This window comes from Boleophthalmus pectinirostris, unplaced genomic scaffold (genome assembly GCF_026225935.1).
Source record: "Boleophthalmus pectinirostris isolate CB_2022bp ecotype Guang Dong unplaced genomic scaffold, ASM2622593v1 HiC_scaffold_23, whole genome shotgun sequence".
Lineage (NCBI taxonomy): Eukaryota > Metazoa > Chordata > Actinopteri > Gobiiformes > Gobiidae > Boleophthalmus > Boleophthalmus pectinirostris.
Genome location: NW_026571207.1, coordinates 28,382,127 through 28,407,461, shown reverse-complemented (window position 1 = coordinate 28,407,461; position 25,335 = coordinate 28,382,127). Strand labels below are relative to the sequence as shown.

The window sequence follows — 25,335 nt, the reverse complement described above, 5'->3', positions numbered from 1 at the left end:
TACAATTTTGTGATGTCAAGTGTAGTGAGAGCATTTTATAAATCCTCATCATTTTGGTTTGGTTATCACATTAAGATATTTGTGAGTAAACTGTGACGAAATGAAAGAAAAAAAGTCTTGTTCTTATACAAATAAGGATTATAACAATCTTAATAGAATTAACAAAGCACATTTTGTATTAAGATTTAAGCCAAATCTGTAAAATAACATTTGATCTTCAGTTGAAAATTGCAGTAATTAACTGTCTTATCATAATCTTTTATATTGACCTGTGCTTTGAATTCTTTCTTTTTTGGATGTAAGCTGCCACAGGAGAAGAATTCTTTCTTTTGTCGACAAATCATCTAACTCTGAAGTCAGTTTGTCCAGGCTTGAAGCTGCCCCAAAGATTCTTGCTTGTTAATCCATGTTGCTGTATTGTACCTATTGTAGCGGCACACACATACCCACATACCCCCCTCCCTGTCTGCGGCAGTGCAGTCCCTGGGCGTTTGATAAGTCTTTACCTGGAGCCTAACCAGCCCCTGCCACATTTGATTAGAGCTGCCATTTGTGCCCAAAGCCGGAGGGGAGCGGATGCATGGTTAGCTCCGGACCAGGGGAATGCTGAACACCAGAGTGGAGAGAACAATGGGATCACAGCCACTGACATATACGTACACATATACACAGGTACACATATACACGGGTAGCAGTTGTGCTAGACTGATAATGCGAGAAAGTGGAGCTGGTTTGTTGTGTCAATAGTTAGAACTTGCACTCTGATGGATAACTGCACCCGGGTGTATTTTGGGAGTTATTGTCCTTTAATGAGAACAACCTTTGGAGGAGACGTGTCAAACTGGGGTCCTGAGGGCAAGCCCATCCTTTGGCGATTTATTTTTATGGTTGGGGCATATTGTATTCTGGGTCTTAAAGGGGCGGTGCGGTCATTTTTGTGCAGGAGCACGTCAATAATGATTATTTCAGTATAGTTTAGTCAGCCATTATTTTCAGAAAACTCAAATATATTATTATAGGTATCATTTATTTATTTAACAAACAAAGTATATTATTGATGAAATTCAGAAACAGTTCATTCCTTTTTGATATTTTGATTGACTAATGCTGTCGTCTTTGTTATAAAAGGTGTGTTGGATGATCAGAATATGATTAACCAAGCCTATAATGGTAGTATTATACTGCATTCATTCAGACCACACAAAGTGAAAGATATATATTGTTTCACTTGGAATAATTATGTAAGATAGCCTGCATACATTTTATTAATTCCCTATACGGTTACATTTGCCCCTATTATCTGCATTAACAATGTATGAGAAGCGTATAAGACATTAAACTGTTGCAATAGAAAATGGGAAAACCAAGTAATGATTTGAATCCTAACATTAGATTTATTGCGCTGTTCTGCTCCTATATGGTTTTAATAAAAGAATGTCTCGTGTACTGATAAAACGAAGGAATAATTAATTTGAAATATGCATAAATCCCCTTTATTAACTTCTTGAGGTAATATAGGTGAAACCAAAGGGCTTTAATAAAATATATTTTTTCATGTATCACCTTCATTACATACATTACTACTATGTATTTCTCAGGAAAATTAAGTTTGATACTATAGCCTGGCCTCTCCATCACGTATAAAGATTGTAGTGATCACCTGACAGGGGACGATGCCCAGTCAATACCTCATACAGTGCTCTGCTCATGTAATTACAACACACCTACTGCGATGCATAGTGTTAATAATTCATGAAGTTAAAATCAATGGAAAAGACTTGATGACTCATTCTGGTACATTTTGTCAAAGATGTAGCCGCAGATCAACTAACAAGCTCCTATGACAGCGTGAGGCTCCAGCGATTCCTCCCTCATGTATGTTTGCTGATTTGCATTGCGATCACATTATCATTTGTGATTAGAATAATGTCATAATGGGCCAATTACAGCCTCTGCTCCTCAAACACTCTGTTGTTTCTTCACCGAAGCCTCTGCCTTTTTGTATTGTCACTTATTGTGTTGTGGTGCTGTGGTCTGTGTTAATAAATGTGTTAGAGTAGTTTTGCAATTCTTAAGATGCCTTGCTTCAATGGGTGGGCAGTGCAATATTGAATAATATGAGTGGGTTTACAATGGAGACTATAAAAAGCATTGTTTTCATTGTATTCACTTCACTCGCTTCTGACAAATTTGATTGTCTGAGCTTTAATACAGAAAGGCTATAATCCCGTATAGTTATTAAGAATTAAGTTCACTTTAATTTCTCTTTATACAAATAAGAGTTGCTCCAGTCTCATAGGCATGTTTTCAGTTGTGTGGTATAGTTAGATTACATACTGTATGCTTTGGGACACAGAAAGTCCCTAAAGCGTCTGTCCTCTGTACATGTGCTTATGTAACTCAGCCAGCATACATGACTTTGGTATGTGCTTAGTATAATGTAAACAATTAATGTAATGTTTTTTGTTTTTTTTATCCTTGTTCTAAAGCTTTTATGTGTTGTTAAATACACTAGGCCCATATTACACTATTTTCTGATTTGTATTATAATGTTGTTTCCTTGTCACAAACATACCCGGAGTTGTGTTTTGTTTCATTCCCACATATTTAACACTCCAAGGGTCCTGTATTGCCCTTGATCTTAGGGCTAGCATTAATGAGGGGGTGGGTCCAGTTCGGGCTGTACTTCGCTGCTGGAGGCTGGAGTGGGACGTACAAGTACATATATGCTGATCTATGATCGCTGAAGCATTTAAAAGCACTGCCAGTGTGGGCCATGTCTGCAATTTTTGCCTCATTACCAGCTAGCAAAGAGGGGGGATGGGAAAAAAATTATATATCGGTATAGTACAATAGCTCCAGAGACCCACGATGCAAGTATGCACTGGTAAAGGTGCCAGGAATATAAAAATTTGGATGGGCTATGACAGAACTGGCTGCGTTTGTGTTCCAAATACGAGCACGTGCGCCCCTCTCACTCAGACGTACCCCTGTAAGCCCATGCACGTGCACCCATGTCAGCCTCTTTCGTTTTCTTTGCGTTCCTCCATTCGTTTGCTTCCTATTACGCAGCAGGCCAGTGTCTATCTCATGCGCTCTCCATGAGTATGCAGAGCAGGATGCGCAGGTGTCTGTACAGAGCAGTGCTCATGTGCGTTATATGTATCTTGAGCTACTGCACAAAGCTCTACTGATCGCTGCTGCCAAGAGAGCACCACATATGAGACATGTCTGTGCTCCACTGTCACAGCCCCAAGCTTTCAATGAATGCACGCGCTGATCCTTGTCAGAGTCCGGCCACTCCACTGCTCCATGCTCAGTTTTCTTTAGTTCTGATGGTAGCCTACCTACTGGCGACTAACTTCTTAAACTAACCACAACAATACAATGGGAATAATTTGGTCACGAAATTAAATGGAGCTGATGACAGAAATTGTACGAGAATGTGAAGAAATTCGACATCGCAGCATTAGAACCACAAACAGGGCAGGAAAACATATTTAAGGACAGAGCTGTAAACAGCCTCATGTGAATGAGCAGGTTTTGTACAGATCGTGACCAAAGCAAACTACAGAGCAGTGCTAAGCTGATAAAAGATGCCGGCGAGGGGCTGTGCTCTGCTGCGGGAGGGCATCTGGGCGGCACACGAACATCTTGCGCGGCTCACAAACATGTTGTGAATGTTAAGCATTTATCTTCCTAATATATTTCCAAATAAAAGAAGTCACGAAGCCACGCCCTCAGTCTGCTCCACTCCACCTGATACTCAGGCACGGCACACCTCTTGTTTAGAGCTCCAGCCCCACACTTGCACTACTGCTACGATTGGGGGCAAGAGAGGTTCTTGAACTGAAAACTCTCCTTCCACTTTGTGATGTCATGTGGTTATACAGCTCCACTATATATTTTAAACATCACATATCTTCACTAGAAACATTTGGATGATTAGAGCCCTGGAATTGCAAATCTCTACTGAACAAAAGGGAAAAGGTAACTACTGACTTGAAAACTGCCGCTTCATGACATCACAAAGTGGAACAGAGCGTTTGAGCTTTGGAAATGTAGACAGACTAATATTAAACATGTGTGAATGAAACAAACTCCAACTTCAGGCATATTTTTGATGAGGTAACAGTATTATAACATAGCTTAAAGCTCACAATCTATTTTGTGTAATATAGGACCTTTTGAAATGTGGTGTGAGCATGGTCCTTTACATTGCTGAGTTTCAGATCACATCACAATATTCTATAGGCCAGTTATATTTAATACAGATCGGGGTGGCTAAAATTACTACATTTTATTGTAATTTAGCAAGTTCTAGGAAATGATTAGGTTTAACATTTGTGAGTTTATCTTTCAGATATTTCATGGCAAAGTACAATGCACTCAATAGGGAATTCTGCATCTTGCTGACTGTGAGTATGACAGTCAGTCTGAAAAGTACTTTACAGTTGGGTGGAGGAACCTGCTACTGTAGAGATAATTCAACTTCTTTAAAGCAGGCCATTATACCTGGAGACTTCAGCCACCACCAACTACACTAGTGTCTTGCTCAAGGACACAAAACCTAAATAGTCAGTACCATACCTACTGCTGTTGTACAGTGGAAACATGTCTAGATTGAAGCTTGTTGAAAATAACAATAAAGATGTTGAAGCAGGCCATACAACTGAGGCCACTCCAGCCAACACCCACACCCTTAGTGTCTTGCTCAAGGACACAAAATCTATAGATGTTGTGTTCCAGTCTTTACTGCTGCTCCACAGTGGAAACATGCCTAGAGTGAAGCTTGTTGAAAATAACAGTGGTAGATGTTGAGGTGTGTGTCTTTGGCAGTCACGTTTACGATGCCATTGTGGTTTAATGGTGGGTAGTGGCTATTGAGTAATATGAGTGGGTTTACCATAGAGGCAAAATTACCATTGTTCTGAAATCACTTCTGACTAATTTAATTCAAGCTTGAGACAATAACAGTGTTACATAAGTTTCCCCTGTGTGTTTGTGCAGTTGATAAGTGGGGGGTCGATCGTGAACGCGGAGGCAGTATGGGACCACGTGACCATGGCCGACCGCGAGTTGGCGTTCAAGGCGGGCGACGTTATCAAGGTGCTGGACGCCTCCAACAAGGATTGGTGGTGGGGACAAATCGACGAGGAGGAGGGCTGGTTTCCCGCGAGCTTCGTACGGGTGAGTGGAATGGGACTGTGGAGATACGACACACATCTGCACCATTGCATTACAGAGTGGTACAATATTAAACAATACCAACGATTAGAATAATGTGAAATGACAATAGTCCTGTCTCCTAAAGTTAAACCAATGGCTCAATGACCTTCAGTGGTGGTGGTTGTAAATGCACTGATCGATATTAGCAGCATGTTTGTAGCAGTTATGTGAAGCACTGTCTTTTTCTTTTTGGTGTTAAAGGCCCCATATTATGCCATTTTATGATCTATGTAATAATGGTTCCTCATCACAAACATACCTGGAGTTATGTTTTGTTTTATTCACATGTTTGACACACAAATCCTGCATATTTAGGCAGAGTTCTTCTCTCAAACAGAAAACACTATGTTCCACCTTGTGATGCCATGTAGGACGTCCTCCACAATGTTTTTAAACTCCACATGCCTTCACTAGATTCACTCTGATAATTTTATGCCTGGAATTGCTAATCTCTTCTAAACAAATGGTAAAAGGAAGCTGTTATCTTGAAAACTACTGCTTAATGACATCACAAGGTGGATCAGAGCAATTTGAACTTTGGAGATGCAGACAGACAAATAATGAACGGTTACTCAAACATGTGTGAATTAAATAAAACACCACAACTGGTATTTTTTGATGTGGTAACAATATTATAACATGTCTTAAAGCTCACAAGAATCAATTTAGCATAATATAGGACATTTAACATTTTTGAAGTAAAGTGTTCATATCACATATACAGTACAACAGTCTAAAGGTCTCACAAGTTACATTTAAAATAGCTTAGACATTTCAAATATTTCAGTGACTGTCCATCCAAGGTATGTAAGATAAGATAAGAAAACCTTTAGTTCTCCCACAATGGGGAAATTTCAGAGTTGCATGATAACAGAATTTAGTGCTTGCTTCAGTCCTGTGTTATTTTTGAAATATATTTTCTTTAACCTTGAAGTTAGCATGTTCATTTTGACACCAGCCAACCATGTGTTTGTCTGACTGATTTATCTGTCAATCATGCAGTCATTGAGATGGGCTCCCATTCCAGACTGATTAATTTGTTTATTTTGGTCACAGGTGTATTCTGACATTATTCCAGAGACACTAATAATTACTATACAGGAAGGCCTAAAGAGAGACAGGATTAATATACAGGATGACCTAGGCTACCTAGCCTACCCTTTATTCCTCTGTCATAGCATCATTCATATTCATAAAATAGAGAGAGAGAGAGAGAGAGAGAGAGAGAGAGAGAGAGAGAGAGAGAGAGAGAGAGAGAGAGAGACAGAGAGAGAAGAGAGAGACAGAGAGAGAGAGAGAGAGAGAGAGAGAGAGAGAGAGAGAGAGAGAGAGAGAGAGAGAGAGAGAGAGTGTTTGTACTATAGCACAAATTCAGTATAAAAAGTATAAAGTGGAAGAAAATGATGCACACTTTAACAGAAATACAAAATTAACTATGTAAAATATTGTTAAAAATTGATTGTCTTGGCTGGTGCAGCATTGAACAAAAAAAAATTAAAAATAAAAAGACAAGAACCTAAAGTGTGAAGAGGCTATCTCCTGCATTGGTACATTGTATGTGCTCCCACAGCTCACAGTGTCACGATGAGTCTCTCTTTTTTATCACTCTCACTTCTGTCTGCCACACTCACTTTTTCCACTCAGCTTTTCCTGAAGGATGGTTTTGACAGGGCGCTCTTTAGCCAGCCAACTTTCCCAAATAGATCCTACCGGGAATATGTTTGGAGTTGGACAGTAACTTTAGATACTCAACTTCTTCTTTCTTTGGCACAAAATGTGTTGCAAATTCTTCTTGGCTTATGAGGAAGACAACAAATAGTAGAATAGCAGTCGTTGTAGCTGTAGTAGTAGTGATAGTAGTAGTAGTAAGTATTAGTAGTATAGGTGAAGTGGTGATAATTTCAGTAGAATCAGAAAACATAGCTTTTTTACACAGCACCTTTACATGAATCCATATTATGTATACTTATACTTCCATCTTTGACCTTTGACCAAAATGAGCCAACTTTTCAGAGAAGCTTAACTCTGAAATACCCTTGGGTTTTTGAGCCATTATTTAACTATCAACATAAGCTTTCACATTATTCTGATTTTCTTCAACCTATGCACACACACAGAGTCACATGCAGATGCCACGTGCCCCAAACAAAGCAGATTAACAACACAAAGTTCCACTCAGTGAATATTGCCTGGTTTAATAACAGGAGGCCCAGGAGAGGTGAAAAGCGCTAGCTAAGTGCCTTATCTGTGTTCAGGGGCAACAAAACAAAAGATGCTGATGTCCCCTTTTACTTTGGCATCACCTTGAGCTCATGTCCTTGAAACGCACTTAAATTTACATGATCTCACCTTGTGTTGGCTCCACTGAACAATAAGGACACTTCACTGAGTGGTGTGGTACAGGTCAGGTCAGTATGGCATGGTTTGAATGGATCTTATATTAGGGATGGATAACAATATGGATAACAATACTAATATTAAGATTTACACATAAATTACTGGAGAAAGTAACCAATTTTAAGTTTCTGGATTATGATTTGATGCATTTAAACCTCAGGCTGTATATATAAATGGACATAGTTGACCCCCTAGCTGGCACGTTCCAAATAAGAAGTAACTCTCCATAATTGCTGCTGTCAGGCTCATCATTCTGGTCGTAACCCGCTACCCACGTGATGTTTTTATTTCACTATTTTGTCCATAAATCATGATATGAACCTTAATAGCAGGCGCCTTCTTTCCCCAAGCTTGCTCCCGCTAGTGTTAGCAACAGGTTTGATTGACAGCGTTGCTAAGCCTTCCTGCCCGCACCACTGGCTTGGCAGGGATCAGGCGGGTAGGGGCGTTACCTTCAACAGCCTCGCTCCAGATTGGCTCTTCGGTTGCTATGATACTTGCAGTTGGAATTCCAAATATGGAACAGCTCCAAATTCACCCCCATAGCTGGCGGCCTCAGTCAGCTTCATTTGACTGGAGCTGAACGCTATGGGTGATGTCACATTCACACAGTCCTCTTCTTTATACATTCTTTATACATGCAGTCTGTGATTTGAACTCTCTAGTCATTTTAAAGACTGAGGATAAAGTATTAAAAATAAATACTAAATATTAGTGCCAAATATTTGGAATAGAGGGTTAATATCCATATGTGGGAAACTCCCTTTGTATGACCAGTAATCACTTACCACCTGAAGGGGATTATTTTTAAAGCTTTGTCAAGACAGTGGTGGCCATTCCACAAGCACAGGATGTAATGAGAAACAGCACATTTTGAAGAGTAAGAAGGAGGAAGATATATTTTATGTATAGCTTACAAGGATGAAAAAAGGGAACTGGAGATAGTACTGTTTAAAGTAGCAGTCTTTACACCTGTGTACTTTCAGAGGAGTGCTTTGTGCTGATTTAGCATTGTTGACAGTTTTAGCATTGCAAATTGTTGAATAACTGGGCCAGATCCTGTTTTTTTTTGTTGTTGTTTTTTACCCTTTATTTTACCAGGACATCTTGACAAACTGTTATGGTTACTTTTTTGTTGTTGTTTTTAGTTAAACCCAATTGTAAAATGTCTAGAATGTAAAATATCCACTACAATAATAAAATAAACATATGTAAAATCCTATTAAGTACAGATTTTATGAGGTCAAGGGAATTACTTCTGAAGCTGTGGAGAGTTTGGAATTGTTTGGATTGTTCCATGCCCTTTGTCCAGTGCCTGTGACATTGTAGTAACTGCAACGTTTTTAGAAGGTCAGGAGGCCACTTTTCTATCACTTTTCCCCAGGGCAGTAGAAGTAGTTTTCCTTCCCCAAGCACTACTAAGGAGTTGATAAGCAATGATCTTTAATTTTGAATTCATTAATCGTATTTATAAAACTGTGCCACACTGACCAGTCTGATACCACACCAGTCCACCCTTGACTCTTACACCATATGAAGGTAATGTATTCACACCAAAATCATCATTTTGAGGTTGAACTCTTCTCTTCACTGGACACCCCTCCATGGCCACCATCCTTCACTTATCCACCCTCTCCTCCATTTCTTCTCCTGATGGGGCAGGGCAGACAGGCTGACCCAACTGCCCACCCAAAACACTTGTCTCTCTGTGTGTCTTCTCTCCTTAAGGTGGACCCCCACCCTCAACAGCCCCAAACAAAACAGGTTTTCTATATCAACCCTATAGCAACTCCACGGTTCCAAAACACTACGACCAAGGTGCGTTGATTTACCAACAAATGTCATCCACCAAATCATCCAGCCTGCCCGCCCACCCACCTCTTGCTAATATTTGTAACTGCGTCATTACCAAGACATCCACATACTGTAGCACCATCAACCGAAATGAACAGTTAGACGATGAGAAATATGAGTCAAAAGTAAAGATTGAACACAAATTTTGGTTATAATAATTACATCTTCAAAATTTCTATGGATATTCTTATGTATTTTACTGTTGACTCAATTTGGTGGTCTTAGTGTGGCACCACCCGCTGCTCTGCTTGTCTGTGGCACTGCATTTCCATCTTGTGTTTGGCATCGTACCCGCCGGTTCTTTGATGTTCTCTTGGCAAACTGTGTGTCATCAGGTGTTGGCTTCTGGGCATTGGATACTTGCTCTCTCTCCCTCTCTTTCAGTCTCTTTTCCTCTCTCTCTCCCTTTCTCGCTCTCTCTCTTTTTCTCTTTCTGTCCCTTTTAGTTCTTCTCTCTCTTCCTGTTAAATGAGCCAGCAAAAGGACACGCTCTGTTTGTAAATGTTGTCTATGTGTCACGGTATATCTGTAAAATACTGGGATGCTGCAACATACTAATACCAAAGTGCTAACAGGTTTAACAAAATGGGGTTCTTTGAAAGATTGGGCTTAAGTGATCTCAAACCTGGTTTTAACCAGAATTTAACCAATATTAGGGTTACATCACCATTTAAAAGGTCAAGTAGTAGTTGTTGTAGTAATAGAAGTAGTAGTGGTAGTAGCTCTAGACCTGTCTCAATAACACATTTTGAAGCAAGACATAGTGCTACAGAGAAATATTGCAATAAACAAAAGCTGTAAAACTACTTTATGCCACTGACACAAAGCAGTACACCATTTTAAAATATACAGTTTCATTAAAAGGCCTGAGCTGCAACACTAAATAACAGAAGGAACTAATAATTACCAATAGAAGTGATTTATTCTCTCCTCTGCATCTTAAATCTGACCTTATTACATAAAAATGGCAAAAAATGTCACCACTTTTACAAAGAAACTGTAAACACAATAAATCCCGAGCCCCAAAGTATATTGTTCCAGCTTTCATATACTGAACAATAAGTCTATTTAGTGATTATTGTGACAGGTCAAAGTAGCTCTAAATCAGACATAAATTCATAATATTTTTGGGGAAGGTGTAATAGTGATAATGTTAATATTATGAATAATATAAGTTTTAGCTATAGGACTAATCCTGAAAAAAAACATTTGCAGTGGCAGTAGCAACAGTAGTACTAGTAATAGTAGTTGCCATGCAGAATTAGAAATATGAAAGATGGTGACAAAAATCAGGACCAGATATAAATGCTTTGTTAGTAGATCACCTGTAGGGTTTAAAATTTAGGTATGGATTAGTAAATAAGTAGTAAATAGGTAAAGTTTAGGGTTTAAGTTACGCTTAAGCATGTAGTAACTATGCTTAATATTTGGATCACTCTTTAGGAAATAAATGTAAGCCGATGTAATGTCCCCATAAGACATGTAAACGTGTGTGTGTGTGTGTGTCAGTGAGGAAGTCTTGGGATGATGATCATGATTAACTGAGCCGGAGATTTGTTTATTTATGTTTAATCGTGAGTGAGCAGTTGCCAGAGCTGGACACAGGATCCCCCCGGGCAGCCAGTGAAAGAGGCTTTGTGCACTGTGGAGTGGTTGGCAGCGTGCGCCTAACCTTGGCGACATACTGGACCACCAGGCTGCCTCCACATCCAAGAGACCAGGACTAAATAAAGACTAGAGTTTGGATTGCACTGACAGCTAGGATTCATTTGGTCTTAAATCAAATAAGATATGCAAACTACAGATCCTTCATGACAAATTGGAATACATTGCACCTGCAGCGTTAATTATGAGCACAGACATTTGCAACTGTATTTTTAGTAGTAAGTTAATAAATATTTATATGATACTTAATGCATATTATCTAAATCAATCATTTTAGTCAACTTAACTCCAAGAATGGTACTATGGGCAAAGCAGGATCGCAGTATAATTACCTCAAGGGCTCATATCACGCTATTTGATGCCATCTGATCTATGTTATAATGTTGTTTCCTCATCACAAACATACAGTACCTTCATGCACGCAATGTTTAACACAGAGAGCCTGCATATTTAGTTCTTCTTTCAAACCAAAAACACTTTGTTCCACCTTGTGATGTTGTGTGGCAATATAAGAGGTGTTCCAACATGTTTTTAAACTCCATATACCTTCACTAGAATCATTTGGATGATGCTTATCTCTACGGAACAAAAGGTAAAAGGTAGCTGTTAACTTGAAAACTTACCACATCATGACATCACAAAGTGGAACGGAGCATTTTGAGATTTGAAGATGTAGACCAGGGGTGTCCAAACTTTTTTCATCAAGGGCCACATTACTAAACACAGATGAAGCAGAGGGCTGATCGAGGGCTGTAGACTGATGCTCAATACTGTGAATAATTGAAATATGTGCATTGTTACGAACTGGCTCAAGGTTCGAACAATGGAGAGTCCACACCTGTTTAAAAAGAATACAAAAATAGATATTTATTTAAAAACAAGGTGCAACTAAAGTTGTGGCCACACAGTGGAGAGGAGAGAAGAGAGTGGGCAGTCTCCAGCAGCCAGCTTTTAAAGGTGGTGGGCCACGCCCACAATCAGGTGCAGCACGTTGGGTTGGCCCTCCCACTCTCTCTGAACTAACCTGGGGGTCGTAACATGCATGTTTAACATGTTAGAATGAACCACTAGTCTTTATTCATGCTAAGATTCTTAAAACCACACACTAAATATTAATATTAGCTTTATCAGGGTAGATTTTCAAAAGTAGTAAAGCAGTAAAAAGTTTTTAATTGATGCTAGGTAATTTGGGCCAATTCACCTGGAAGTCTGAGGGCCAAGAAAAAATTGTCTAAGGGCCACATTTGGCCCACGGTCCATAGTTTGGACATGCCTGATGTAGACAGACTAATAAAACATGTGTGAATGAAACAAAACACAACTCCAGGTATGTGTTTGAGGAGATGACATTCTTACATGGCTTAAAGCTCACAAGAATCCATTTGTGTAAATATTTAAAACAATTTAATGTTAGCCAGAATATAGTACATACTATACATAATTGATTGGCAGTCTACTGTGAAAGTCATATCTCACAAACCAGCTACTAACAGACATTATATTAAGTATTCTCCATTTTAATATGCTTAGTATAAGCATATTTTTCTGTCTTTATAGTATTTAAATTCTGTAGCAGGTTTTCATTTGAAGGCACATATTTAAGTGTAAGCTTTTGGAGTACTTTTATAATAATTTAGTTCGTTTTAAAAGTCAAAGTCGCTCTGGTTAAATGAGACCCAAGGCTAACCAAATCTAATAAATAGGACGTAAGCATGGACAGTTTTTAGTCTGGTCTAAAACTGAAGAGAACGTTTGTTTCCTTTGAGACAAATGTACAGACAGAATTAAAAGACCAATACAAGGAGATAATAAAACAGATTTCCCTTGATGTGCGGCAGACTGTTGGGCAGACACTGCTTTAGTCATTGTTGAAAAAGTTCTTCAAAATACAAATTAGATTATAAAATATTCTCTTGCATGTATTTATAATTCTGTTTGGAAATATCTATGTATCTTAAAGATGCTATGTTACCCAAAATGGATTCTTGTGAGCTTTAAGGCATGTTATAATGTTACCTCATCACAAACATACCTGCAGTTATGTTTTCATTCACACACTCAAATCCTGCATATTTAAAGTGACTTCTTCACTCAAGCAGAAAACTCTATTCCATCTTGTGACGTCATGTGGTAATACAGGAAGTGCGCTACTGTGTTTTTAAACTCCATACACCTTCAGTAGAATCATTTGTATAATTTCAACCCTGGAACTGCTAAGCTCTACTGAACAAATGATCAAATTTAGCTGTTATTTTGAAAACTTGACCACATTTTTAGAAAACACAACCACAGATATAGTATTTTTGATGAGGTAACAACATTCTAACATGGCTTAAAGCTCACAAGAGTAAATTTTGTGTAATATAAGACCTTAAATTGAAATATGTTTGTTTTAAATATTACATGAGTTCAGCTATGATTAGTGTCAATTCAAAACTCAAAATATAATATCTTTACATAATATAATATATAATAAATAACAACAACAACAAAAATAATGATAATAATAAAATAAAAACTAACAGTCAGACATGTAATTATATTAAGTATTCTTGAGTATTTTCCAAATAATGCAGTTTAAATATGTTTAGTATAAAGGCTTCATTAGACAATTTTTTTCTTTATACAGTAGTCTTTCGTTATGCAGTAGTATGTACTTTAATTTTCTAATAAGTCTTTATTTTCTTTTTTCGAACTTCTTTTCATGGTACAGTGGTAGATTTTAAGTAATCCTTTGTTGATCCAATCCAACGTGTGTGGTGTGAGTGCGTATAGTCCTGTTTTACGCTTGATAGCAGATTGTTGTTTTTTATTCCTCATGTATTTGAAGTCTGCACCTGCCTCACTGTAGCCTCCTGTGTGAGTCTCCTTTCTTCTCTTTGTGCGTGTGTGTGCTTCAGCTGTGGGTGAACCAGGAGGACGGGGGAGGGGAGCCAGCCGAGGGGACAAGCGAGGTTCAAAATGGCCACCTGGACCCCACCAACGACTGCCTGTGTCTGGGCTCGCCGCTCCAGAACCGGGACCAGATGAGAGCAAACGTCATCAACGAGATCATGAGCACAGAGAGGCACTACATCAAACACCTCAAGGACATCTGCGAGGTACAGCCCCGAGCAAAACAAAAACATACTGTACGGGACAAACGGGGAGAAGGGAGATTAATGATGAGCAGAGGATCGTGGGTAAATGTGCTAACTTAAGTGGATGTGAGGAGGCGGGAAGTCAGTTGCCCTTTTAACTTTAGACCTTAAAATTGCATAATCATTTTATGCATCTGGCAGCATCTAATCATATTTTTTATTAAAGGTGCGCGATGTAAGCAGCCATCTGTCTTACATTTATTTAATTGCAGGTGTTTCTGTTTCTATTCTTTGTATTGGTCTATATAATAGTAGGCTTATCTCTCCACAGATCTGACACGTAACTGAATTATTAAAGGGCCCATATTATGATATTTTCTGATCTATGTTATAATCATCGCAAACATACCTGAAGTTGTGTTTTGTTTCATTCACACATATAACACACAAACCCTGCATATTTAGGCTGAGAAAACACTCTGTTCTGCATTGTGATGTCATATGGAAATACAGGAAGAACTCCACTGTGTTTTTAAACTTTATACCTTTACTCAAATCGTTTTAATAATTTCAGCCCTAAATTTTAAAGGTAGCTGTTAACTAGAAAACTACATGGCATCAAAAGGTGGAGCAGAGCATTTTGAGCTTTGGCGATGTAGACAGCGTCATAATAAAGGGTTACACAAACTTGTGTGGCCTTTAATTATTAACTTGATAAATCAGTTTAATACCAGACTGGGGAACATTGTGGGTAAAGCAGGTGACAGACCTTCCACAGAAAGGTTACGTTGTGGATCTAAGATTTAAGATGATATTGTCATTTAGAAATTACATTTAGAGCATCAAACACTGCATGGTTTTGATGGGAAGTGCGATACCAAAGCAGTAAATAACCATAAATAACCCAATTTTAGTCTGCGTTAGGACATTCTGCTGTTTCTGGTGTAGAAAAAGTTTCCTTGTTTTATGTTGATAAAATGTGTTTGTTGCTAAAGACACTGTGCTGGGCCTTCTCAGTGATGAAGTAAAATGAAAGCAGCCACACAAGAGGGTGGTGCCGATGATTGGATTTGTCATTACTCTGTGATTCATGCTGCACAGATGAGCCACAAGTCACACTTAACGTGAACCAAATGATCTGGGTAATTACACTTAAGCATGGTTTTATACACGCCCATAACGTGACATCTGCCATCTCACTCAACTGTATATTTACTGCCCTTATTATGTGTGGAACTAACTAATTACAAAAACTTGAACTATTCTCATCATGAATAATTGAATAATTCTCACTGTGTAACTTTTCTGGACCGGATCTGCAACCTGTTTGTCTTCATGGAGACGTTAATGCTTAAGGTATTAAACAAATCTGTCTTGCATTTATTCAACTACAGGTGGTTAAGTGTTAGAAAACATCTTAAAAAAACACTGCAAGTGGTTTCCACAAATCTAACCTGTAATTTGGCTTGCAAGTTATGGCCACACTGTGGGACATTCTAGGCACATCTCCATGGAGACAAGCAGGTGCCAGACCCTCTCCCAAACAAGTTACACATGTGCATTTTATTGCAGTTTTGATGCAAACTAGGTACATTTGCAGCTTCCTGGTCAAAAAAGTTTAAATCTATGTTTGCTGCCTTAAGTGACCACCCCGATTTCAAGTAGTTTGTGACATCACGCAAGACTGTCCGAATTACCGCCGGGTGTTTTCAGTTACAAACACCTTGCTTCAGGGGTGGAGTTAGAAGTGTGGATACCAGTTTTATGCCTAAAAAAACCCAACACAAAGCAAAACAAAAAAAAAACTCTTTGGTATGATTTAAAGGTGCACTGTGTAACTTTTTGGTTGGGGGTCTGTCACCTTCATGTTTCTATGGATATGTTACAACTCTGCTTAGAATGTTCTGAATATGACATTAAACAGATCTCCCTTGCCTGTTTTTTCATTTACAGGTGGATTTATAACAAAAAAAATCCTAGAAAACATCCATACTGTGAAACATTACAGACAAAGCAATAACTTCTCCATGAAAAAAAAAACACATTTTACGGACCCTCCACTAGAAAAGTTACACAGTGCACCTTTAGGATTTAATTGTTATGGTAACTATGCTACATTTACTGATTATTGGTTAAAAACAGTGCAGGTTATTTACCAAAGCCAACATGCTGTCTTGTGCATAAACTACTTTGCATCAGTTATCCTGCATTTACTCTCACAAACACACTGAATACAGTAGGCAACGTGGGAGAAGTGTCTTGCCCAGTGACACAATAGCAGCATGCACTAGTCTAGGTTATTTATGTATAATATGCATTTATTCATTTCTTTTTGCCACATATAAGAAGTAAGAACCTTTTCCACTTCTAGACATCCAATATTTAGCTTGACTGAATTCCTTCACAAAACAGCAATCCAAGATTTTTAGAGGGAAATCTCATAATCTCGATTTAATCCTCCATAAACAAGATCTTATCAAAGCAACCCATCTTTTTAAATATGTGCGTCGAAGCGTATATTTACCATCGCGCTTTGACATGTCATGCCTGCAAGAAATCCTGGCATCTAGAAAGCAGCTATGCATACAAACAGATGAAATGGAAAACACTATTCCCCTATCACATCTATGTAAATGCGGTATTCCGGGCAAACTCCACACTGCTGCTCTTTTATACTATTTATTTTTGGTCAATCTAAACGCAAGGTCCACAAGTAAAGTTATGGTAAAGTTATGGCAGGGCAGTCTTCATGGAAATATTATTGCTTTACCTGAAGTGTTTGAACAGTACGGCATTAAAACTCCTATATTGCATAAAATGGATTCTTGTGAGCCTTAAGCCAGGTTTAATGTTGTTACCTCCTCAAAAACATATCTGGAGTTGTGTTTTGCCATTCACACATGTTTGAGTAATCCTCCATTATTAGGCTGTCAGCATCTCCAAAGCTCAAAATGCTCTGTTCCACCTTGTGATGTCATGTAGTGGTAGTTTTCAAGTTAACAGCTCATTTTACTTTTACTAGAGAGAGAGCGTTCCAAAACAATTCCAAAACACAACTCCAGGTATGTTTTTGATGAGGAAACAGCACTAGAACATAGATCAGAAAATAGCATAATAGTGTACATAATATCATCTAGCATTTATTAAATAATTGATTTCAGATCAATATTATCGCCATAGAGACAAGCAATTGGTCAGTCTTCTACCTGAGAAGTTACATAGGGAACCTTTAAGTGCACAGATTCACTTTTCCCTCTCATAAAGTAAATATAAATATGTATTGTGTTTTTTCTGATTGGATAAATAACTAGTCACTTGTTCAGTTTTTCTGCTGCATTAAATTAAAAGGATTTTCAAACTTGACCTAATGTTGGCGAATTATCACACATTATCTTACAAATTGGCTTTTTTCTTTAAAACAATTGCCAAAGAGTGACTAAGCCTCATCATCTGAACCACCAAAGACTGGATTATTTAAGTGGATATAATTGGACTACAATGAAATCGGAGAGAATTGTGGGAAGTGTAGTGTGAAAAAAAAAAAAAAACTCTTACTACATGTCTTTTCCCCGAGTTCCAAAGCCACGGGGCATTTAATTAGCTGCCCGAATTAAACTGACAAATTAAGGCCAAGAGTCTGCCCTACACCAAATAGTTTCTGACTTTACAATAGGTCCAGAAGTCACTGTTCATTTTAATCCACTTAAATTATACTGGTCAAATGTCCAAACATGTTTATTTTAGTGAGATGCTGAAAATTAAGAGAAAGAATTAATAACCTTTGGCCTGGCTTGCTATTTCTTTGGACCTTTAACCAAACAGTAGTGCATTAGTCAATCATGTTTCATAATTACTAGCTATATCTAATATTACAGTACAATATGTGTTAAAGTGCATTTTACAGGTTAGACGAGTCATTTCACTAAAACATCATTACATTTAGAATTTACTGCTACTAAAAGTTTAACATTACATTCTGGTTGGACAAAGCTTAATATATTAAAACACTTAGTTTGTTAGGTGAATGTTCAAACTGTCAGAAAGTTCCTTGGATATGAATTATCTCTGGATTTTGGATTGAATTTTGTGGCATGACAGAGATAGAAGGTGTCCTTTTTAAAAACAGCTCTGGTTCTTGTCATTTTCAGCTTTATTTTGTATATTCTTTATTAAATGCTACTTGACTCTCATTAATTGTCGGACTTTTACCACAGTTTGAGGTGCCAATTTAACACTTGCCAAACAGAAAGGCATTATCATTCATACCTCACAGCAAAAAGGTCCAGGGTTTTATTACCAGGCCTTGCTGTGTGGAGTTGTGTGCATGTTCTTTTTATGTTCTTCAAATGTTCTGGCTAAGTACACCTAAGGATCCTTAGGCGCTGTACCCTCTCCTAACAGATGGCCCAGAGATATTTAAGGATGGGCCTATTGTAGAGGTCAAACTAACCTGGTGATTTTCCATTTTATTGCTTCAAATGTGACAATTATGTGTATTAGACTGCTGTGTTATACATTATATCAGATCTACTAACTTTTGCTTTGTTTTGGTACTCATATATTCTTGGCAATAACATTTTGGTTGATGTATGTGCTGTTTCAGGGCTATTTGCGCCAGTGCAGGAAGCGCGTGGACATGTTCAACGATGACCAGCTCAAAGTCATCTTCGGGAACATTGAGGACATCTACCGCTTCCAAATGGGCTTTGTCCGAGACCTGGAGAAACAGTACAACACAGAAGAGCCACACCTCTCCGAAATAGGACCCTGCTTTTTAGAACACGTAAGTATCAGTTGCATTTTGTTTAGAGATGTATGTAAGTGTTGTAGAATAAGTTAGAGTAGTCCAAGGGTTGAAGAGAAGCCAGTCCATTCTACATGCTATTCGTATCAAGAAGGGACTGAAACTGGACCACAGAGCATGAAAATCCTCCATCCAAACTTGAGATGATCCTACCACCTTCGCTTGTAGTATGTGTGTTTCAAATGGGGAAAACAATTCTCATATCATTCAGCAAAATATAACATTTCTTTATAAATAATTGATAAATAATACTATGGTGCCTTGATTGTTGATCCTCTAAAAATCTGTGCTATTTTTCTGTCTTTTGTGTTGTTTTTATCCTTTTTTATGTGTAAGCAGTCAGGTAATGAGTTAAGGACCCAGCACGCTGAGGCATTCCTTTCTAGTGCAGTCCAGTGGCTATACTTCCAGTGTAGGGAGTATTACACCGCTGATGATATAGGCCGAGATATCAAGGACTGAGCTGGCATCAAGTGTCCTCAGACTAATTTTGATGGCTCATTTGGCTTGATAGTTAATTTTGAGATACTTAAAAAAAATATGTTGACAGTGTGATGCATTTCTGTTATATTTAGTACAATTAAAGTCTTGTAGATTATTGTGCTTTGTGATGTTTTGGTGCTTTTGGAGACACTGGCAAAGCTTTAAACTACATTTTGTTACTCTAATTGAGTTTGTTTATGTCATGCATTTGTCAAATAGATTATATGCTTGTTTAAGTTTGTCCTCTCTTAGTATCTGTTGACAAAAATTGACATTGCCTTGTACGTTGGTGTGAAGTGAAAATTACAATAGATTTTTTTTGTTCATGCACTGTGATAGTATATGATGATTCAAAACAAAATATAACTTTTGAATGGTGAAAAGCGCTCAAAATGGCCTCTACTTTAACAGGAAGCTTAAATTGGTGTCACAAAAAGCATAGTTTTTATGTACTCATTGATTGCCGTGCTTCATTTTAATGATTTTGTGGTCATAGTCTGAACAATAGTTGCCTCACAGGGCTTCACAAAATTGTTGATTGAAAGGTGCATTGTGTAACTTTTCTGATGGAGGGTCCGTCTGGAATGTTTCATGGTATAGTATTAAAACCTTTCTATCTTCATGGAGACCAAACCAGGCCAAATTACAGATCAAATCTGTGGAGAGGCAACCCCACTCACGGTCAGAATGCTTGATTTTCTAGGCATTTTTGAGCTATAAAACCTCCTGTAATTGCATAAGTGTAAGGTAGAGCTGTTTAATGTCATACTGTGGAATATTTTAAGCAGAGCAATGACATATCCATAGAAACAAGAACAAACAGAAAACTAGAATATGAAACAATAAAACAGCCACTGGTCGATAAAACACACACAGTTTAGGTTTTGATTGATTGATTGATGTCACACAAAACGTTATTTTGTCTGTCCTCATCCATTATCCATCTGATATCTAACATTATTGTGTTATGTACCTTTGGAGCAAGATGTAACTCAGATACTCAAAATACCCCAAATCTCAATATTTTTACAAAGAAAATTGACATATGATAGAGTTGTGTAGGTTCTGATTGATTCATTAATTGACTGATTAATTGACTGATTGACGTCACAAAAACATACCATTTTGTTTGTCATCGCCCACTGTCCAGCTGATATCTAACATTATTGTGCTTTGCCATTTACCTTTACAGCAAGACGGTTTCTGGATCTACTCAGAGTACTGTAACAACCACCTGGACGCGTGCATGGAGCTGAGCAAACTGATGCGTGACGGGAGGTACCAGCATTTCTTCGAGGCCTGTCGTCTCCTGCAGCAGATGATCGACATCGCCATCGACGGCTTCCTGCTCACTCCGGTCCAGAAGATCTGCAAATACCCTCTGCAGTTGGCCGAGCTGCTCAAGTACACCGCACAGGAGCACAGGTGAGACGGTGGCTGTGGCTTATACGTTATTCAGGATTTTTAAAGGTGCATTGTGCAGCTTTTTTGGTGGAGGGTCCGTCATCTGCTTATCTTGATGGGCATGTTATTTCTTTGTCTAGAATGTTCCACGGGAGAGATTAAACCTATTTATCTCAAGGGAGACAACTATAGGGTACATTACAGGTCAGATCTGTGAAGAAGCAACCCTATTTACAGAGATAATTATTCTATTTTGGGGGGGGCAATAGAATCACCTGTAATGAATTTAGTTTAATGTCATACCATGGAACATTCCAGGCAAAGCAATAGCATCTCCATGAAGACAAGCATGTGACAGACCCTCCACTAGAAAAATTGAGAGATACCTTTAAACTTCTTTATAACCCTTTTGTGTAGTAAGGCTGGAGTTTGTAAGAAGCTAAAATAACGGCTGTCAGTGGTGTAAAAAAGCAAAAATGCTTCGTGACTGTAACTTGATCAATGACAGATCCTAATCGATACTAACACTAGTACAGGCCTGTCATGATAACAGATTGTGAAGCACAATATATCGCTACAGAAATATATTGAGATAAACGATAATGTTGAAACTACTTGCCACTGATACAATAATAATAAAACAAGATAATACCAGTAAATCATTTTAAATAGACAGGATCAATAAAAGACATCAGCTGCAACAAATAAATAGCAGAATGTACCAATACTTAGCAATAGAAGCCACTTATTCAATCTTTACAGCTCGAATTTTATCATATTACAACAAAAAACACCCAAAGTCTCTTCACTTTTACTAAGAAAATGTATAAACAATAAAAAAAAGCAAAAAACAAAAACAGTATAGTAATTATCATGACAGATCTACACTAGTACACAAAAACATAACATAAATAGTATAAAATGTTACTTTTATTAAATTATGATTGTTGTAGATTTGATTGTTGAAATTGTGATTGTTGCTGATTTGTTGTTGATCAAGGCACAGAAATAAAAGTTTGACCTTGTAATATGCTAAATGTACTTTTTGGAGTCTTTCATTATTGTCTAATTTCTATATAGAAAAAAACATACCAGCGGTTGTTTTGTTAAGGCATGTTTGAGAAATCCTGCTGATTTTGCTTCCATCTTGAGCTTATACCACTGCGTGATGTCATCAGGTGGTGATGATTAGATTTGATTTGACTGTAAGACTTGATTATTGTTAGTATACATTGTCTGCTTTTTGTTATATCGGTAACAAATCGGCCAAGGCTTCATCCCAGATTTTCACTAATGTCTTCAGCATTTGGAGAGAGTAGAATAAGTTGATCAGTTCATGACAGAGACTGGTCCATTACTGTTGCATCATGGGGCTCCAGATGTGCTCCGCGCAGCTGTTTGGCACCGTTTACTCAAGCATGAACTGATAGACGCTCTTAGCTTTCAGTGAAGACAACATTACATCCTAAAATCTGGCATGGATTTGAAATTTAGACAACAGGAGCGCAAATCTATAATTAATTCCTGGAATGAAACTGTCCATTGACTGATTGCATAGTGAATCACTGTTGGGATAAAGTAATACAAATGATGCTGTTCAAGGCTTTGGGCGTATTTATGTCTGTTTGGAGATGTGTTTTCGTAGCAGAGGTAGTTGGTGTGGACATATCTCTGTAATGACACAGTCACACAGAGAAATCTAGACAATGGGAAAATAGTTGCTTGTCTGACAGGTAAATGATGTCAACTTTTTTGGATAATCAACCAGAGCTGAACAATTTGAATTAGGATTGACTAGGGTTTATACAGATTGGAAATAACAAGAATTCAGATACAATATTGATAAATGTTTAAAAATTGGGTTAAATGTGTATGGCTAAACCAAAACATCGGCAGCAGCAGATAGAGTTCTTGTCCCCTGATCTATTGTCGGTGGTTTGAGTCCTGTTCTTGACATAATCATCATTGGTAGAGTGGTCAGATCCACTGGTTGGCGGTGCGATTCCAGCTCCCATAGATGACTACTGCTGGTGTGACCTTGGGCAAGACACATAGCTTCCCTTTCCTCCAGTGTCTCTGTACATTAGTGCATGAATGTGTGTGTGAATGGGTGAGGGGTTCCTTGATATAAAGCAGTTTGAGTGCCTTGAAGGTAGAAAAGCCCTTTGTAAATGTGAGCAGTTACCATTTATCTAAATATGTTACTTTTGTACTAAGGCTATAGGCGTGAACCAGGTCTGAACTAGGGTTGTCAAAAAATGATACTCAGATAATTCAAGGCAAGGAAATCTTATTTGTATAGCTCAGATCATACACAAAGTCATTCAAAGTACTAAAACTATCATTGAAACTTGATACTCCTTGTCTTTAACCCTTACAGAAACACTGGTGTTACACCCATCAGTAACTAAAGAAACTATTATTAGAATCGGTTAAGGAGTTCTCTGTAAGACTAGTAAATCAATGCCTAGTAGACAGGGTGGGTTTTCATTGTAATGTATTGTATTGAGTAAAGCTTTTAGTATTGAAATCAAGTTTAGACTTAGACTTAGACCACAAGGGAAATTATCTGGACACAGTAGCTCACACGTCATTAAATGTAAATGTACAAGTAAAAATAAATAAGACATTTAGTAATACACATGTACAGTATCTCAGCTGTATACAAGAGGTTGGAAGGAGAAATAGTGCAAAGATGAAATAGGGATTGACATAGGGTTGTTGTATGGAGTATGGTGTGAATTATGAAGTTTGAAATGTCAGTAACAGTGACAAAACCAGTCGAAACCAGGACTTGTGTCAAAACAACAGAGCAGAAGCCTCAGTGTCAGATCCATCCGCTCAGACTGGATAATAGTGTCCACCGCAGATTAGACGACATTTGTGGCTCCACCAGTTCACTGTTCCATGCTCACACATCGCACAGACAGGCTCAGTCCTAATCTAAACATTTGCAGATGCTATCTCCGCTAACAGACACTCAGCGGACCGTCCAGATGTGCAAACCCAGGCGTGATGCTGCAGAAATGTAAGTGAACGGAAAGAGTCACTGAGCCAGAGACAGGGACAGATGCCAGAGCGGTTGCCAGTACTGCCAAATCACAGCGTTTGACTGTTAGGATCCCGGAGGAGTTGCCAGAGACTGTCACATTATCGACCATGGTGAGGATTGGATTAGCGTTTTAAGATGTTAGATATTTGATTGCCTCTGTGATTGTGGAGTAAACAATATGGTCTCGAACAATAAAGAAAAACACGAAAATAGCCCCATACGAAAACATGGCAGTGTTCATTGGAGCGAGCTTGATAGATACTGACCAGCCCAGATGCTCTAACCCAGTTGTGTGGCCATCACATTTTGTCCTTGTCAAATTCACTCATATCTCTATGTATTTGGCTGTTTTTCTGATAAATCTCTTTTGAAAACCTGTCAGGGATCAGGGTGTTGTGACAAATCGAGAATATATTACAATTTTAGCACAAATCTTTCCCCATTGGCAGATATAGTTAGCTGTATTTCAAATGACAAATATGGCATAATATTTTGTGTTGTCCATGTTCAGTAGAAGTATGAATATGGTGGGTTAGTGAGTTTTAGTGGTGGTCAGAGAGGTTGTTGGCTAAATATCACTTAAAGGGGCCATATTACGCTATTTTCTGATCTGTGTTATGTTGTTTCCTCATCACAAACATACCTGGAGTTGTGTTTTGTTTCTTTCACACGTGTTTAACACACAAATTCTGCATATTTAGTCAGAGTTCTTCTCTCAAAAAACACTTTGCTCCACCTTTTGATCTCATGTGGTAATACAGGAAGTGCTCCACTGTGTTTTTAAACTCCATACACCTTCACTAGAATCATTTGCGTGATTTCAGTTGTGGATTTGCCTATCTCTACTAAACGGTAAAAGCTGTTAACTTGAAAGACATCACAAGGTGGAACAGAGCATTTTGAGCTTAAGAGTAGAACACTGCACTCGACTCGATGCAAAACAGTGTGGCACATTTTGAAAGTTCATTGCGGGGGCAGGCGGGAGCGGGACTGCACAATGCGGGAGCGGGCGGGTGGGATGATAAACTGCATTCCCACAAACTAAATCATATACAAATGCTTAATGTATGCCTATCCTACATCATTTGTGCTGGATATTTTATTTGGTATTAATAAAAACATTTTAAGCAGCCTAAATTTGCGGATGTGGTCTAATCTCGCGCACATTTTAGACAACTCCTTTCCACTTCTTTATGTTTGATAGAGCTTAAGAAAGCGAAGGTCCCATTCTTGCAAGATTTGCGGGCAGGAGTCGGGCAGAATATCGCAGATGCGGACGGGAATAAAAATTACAATTCTTTGCAAGTGGGAGCAGGACTGAAAATTCTGTCCTGCGCAGATCTCTTTTTAAGAAATGTAGAGAGACT

General features: G+C 38.3%; 1 protein-coding gene across 1 annotated transcript in view; it reads left to right on the top strand.

Moving 5' to 3' along the window:
- LOC110158119 (spermatogenesis-associated protein 13) overlaps positions 1-25,335 on the top strand; it is a 97,070-nt gene that overhangs the window by 40,943 nt on the left and 30,792 nt on the right. The window contains 4 exon segments of the mRNA XM_055159495.1: positions 5,011-5,190; positions 14,046-14,246; positions 18,829-19,008; positions 20,705-20,937. Coding sequence (XP_055015470.1) covers positions 5,011-5,190; positions 14,046-14,246; positions 18,829-19,008; positions 20,705-20,937 — 794 coding nt within the window.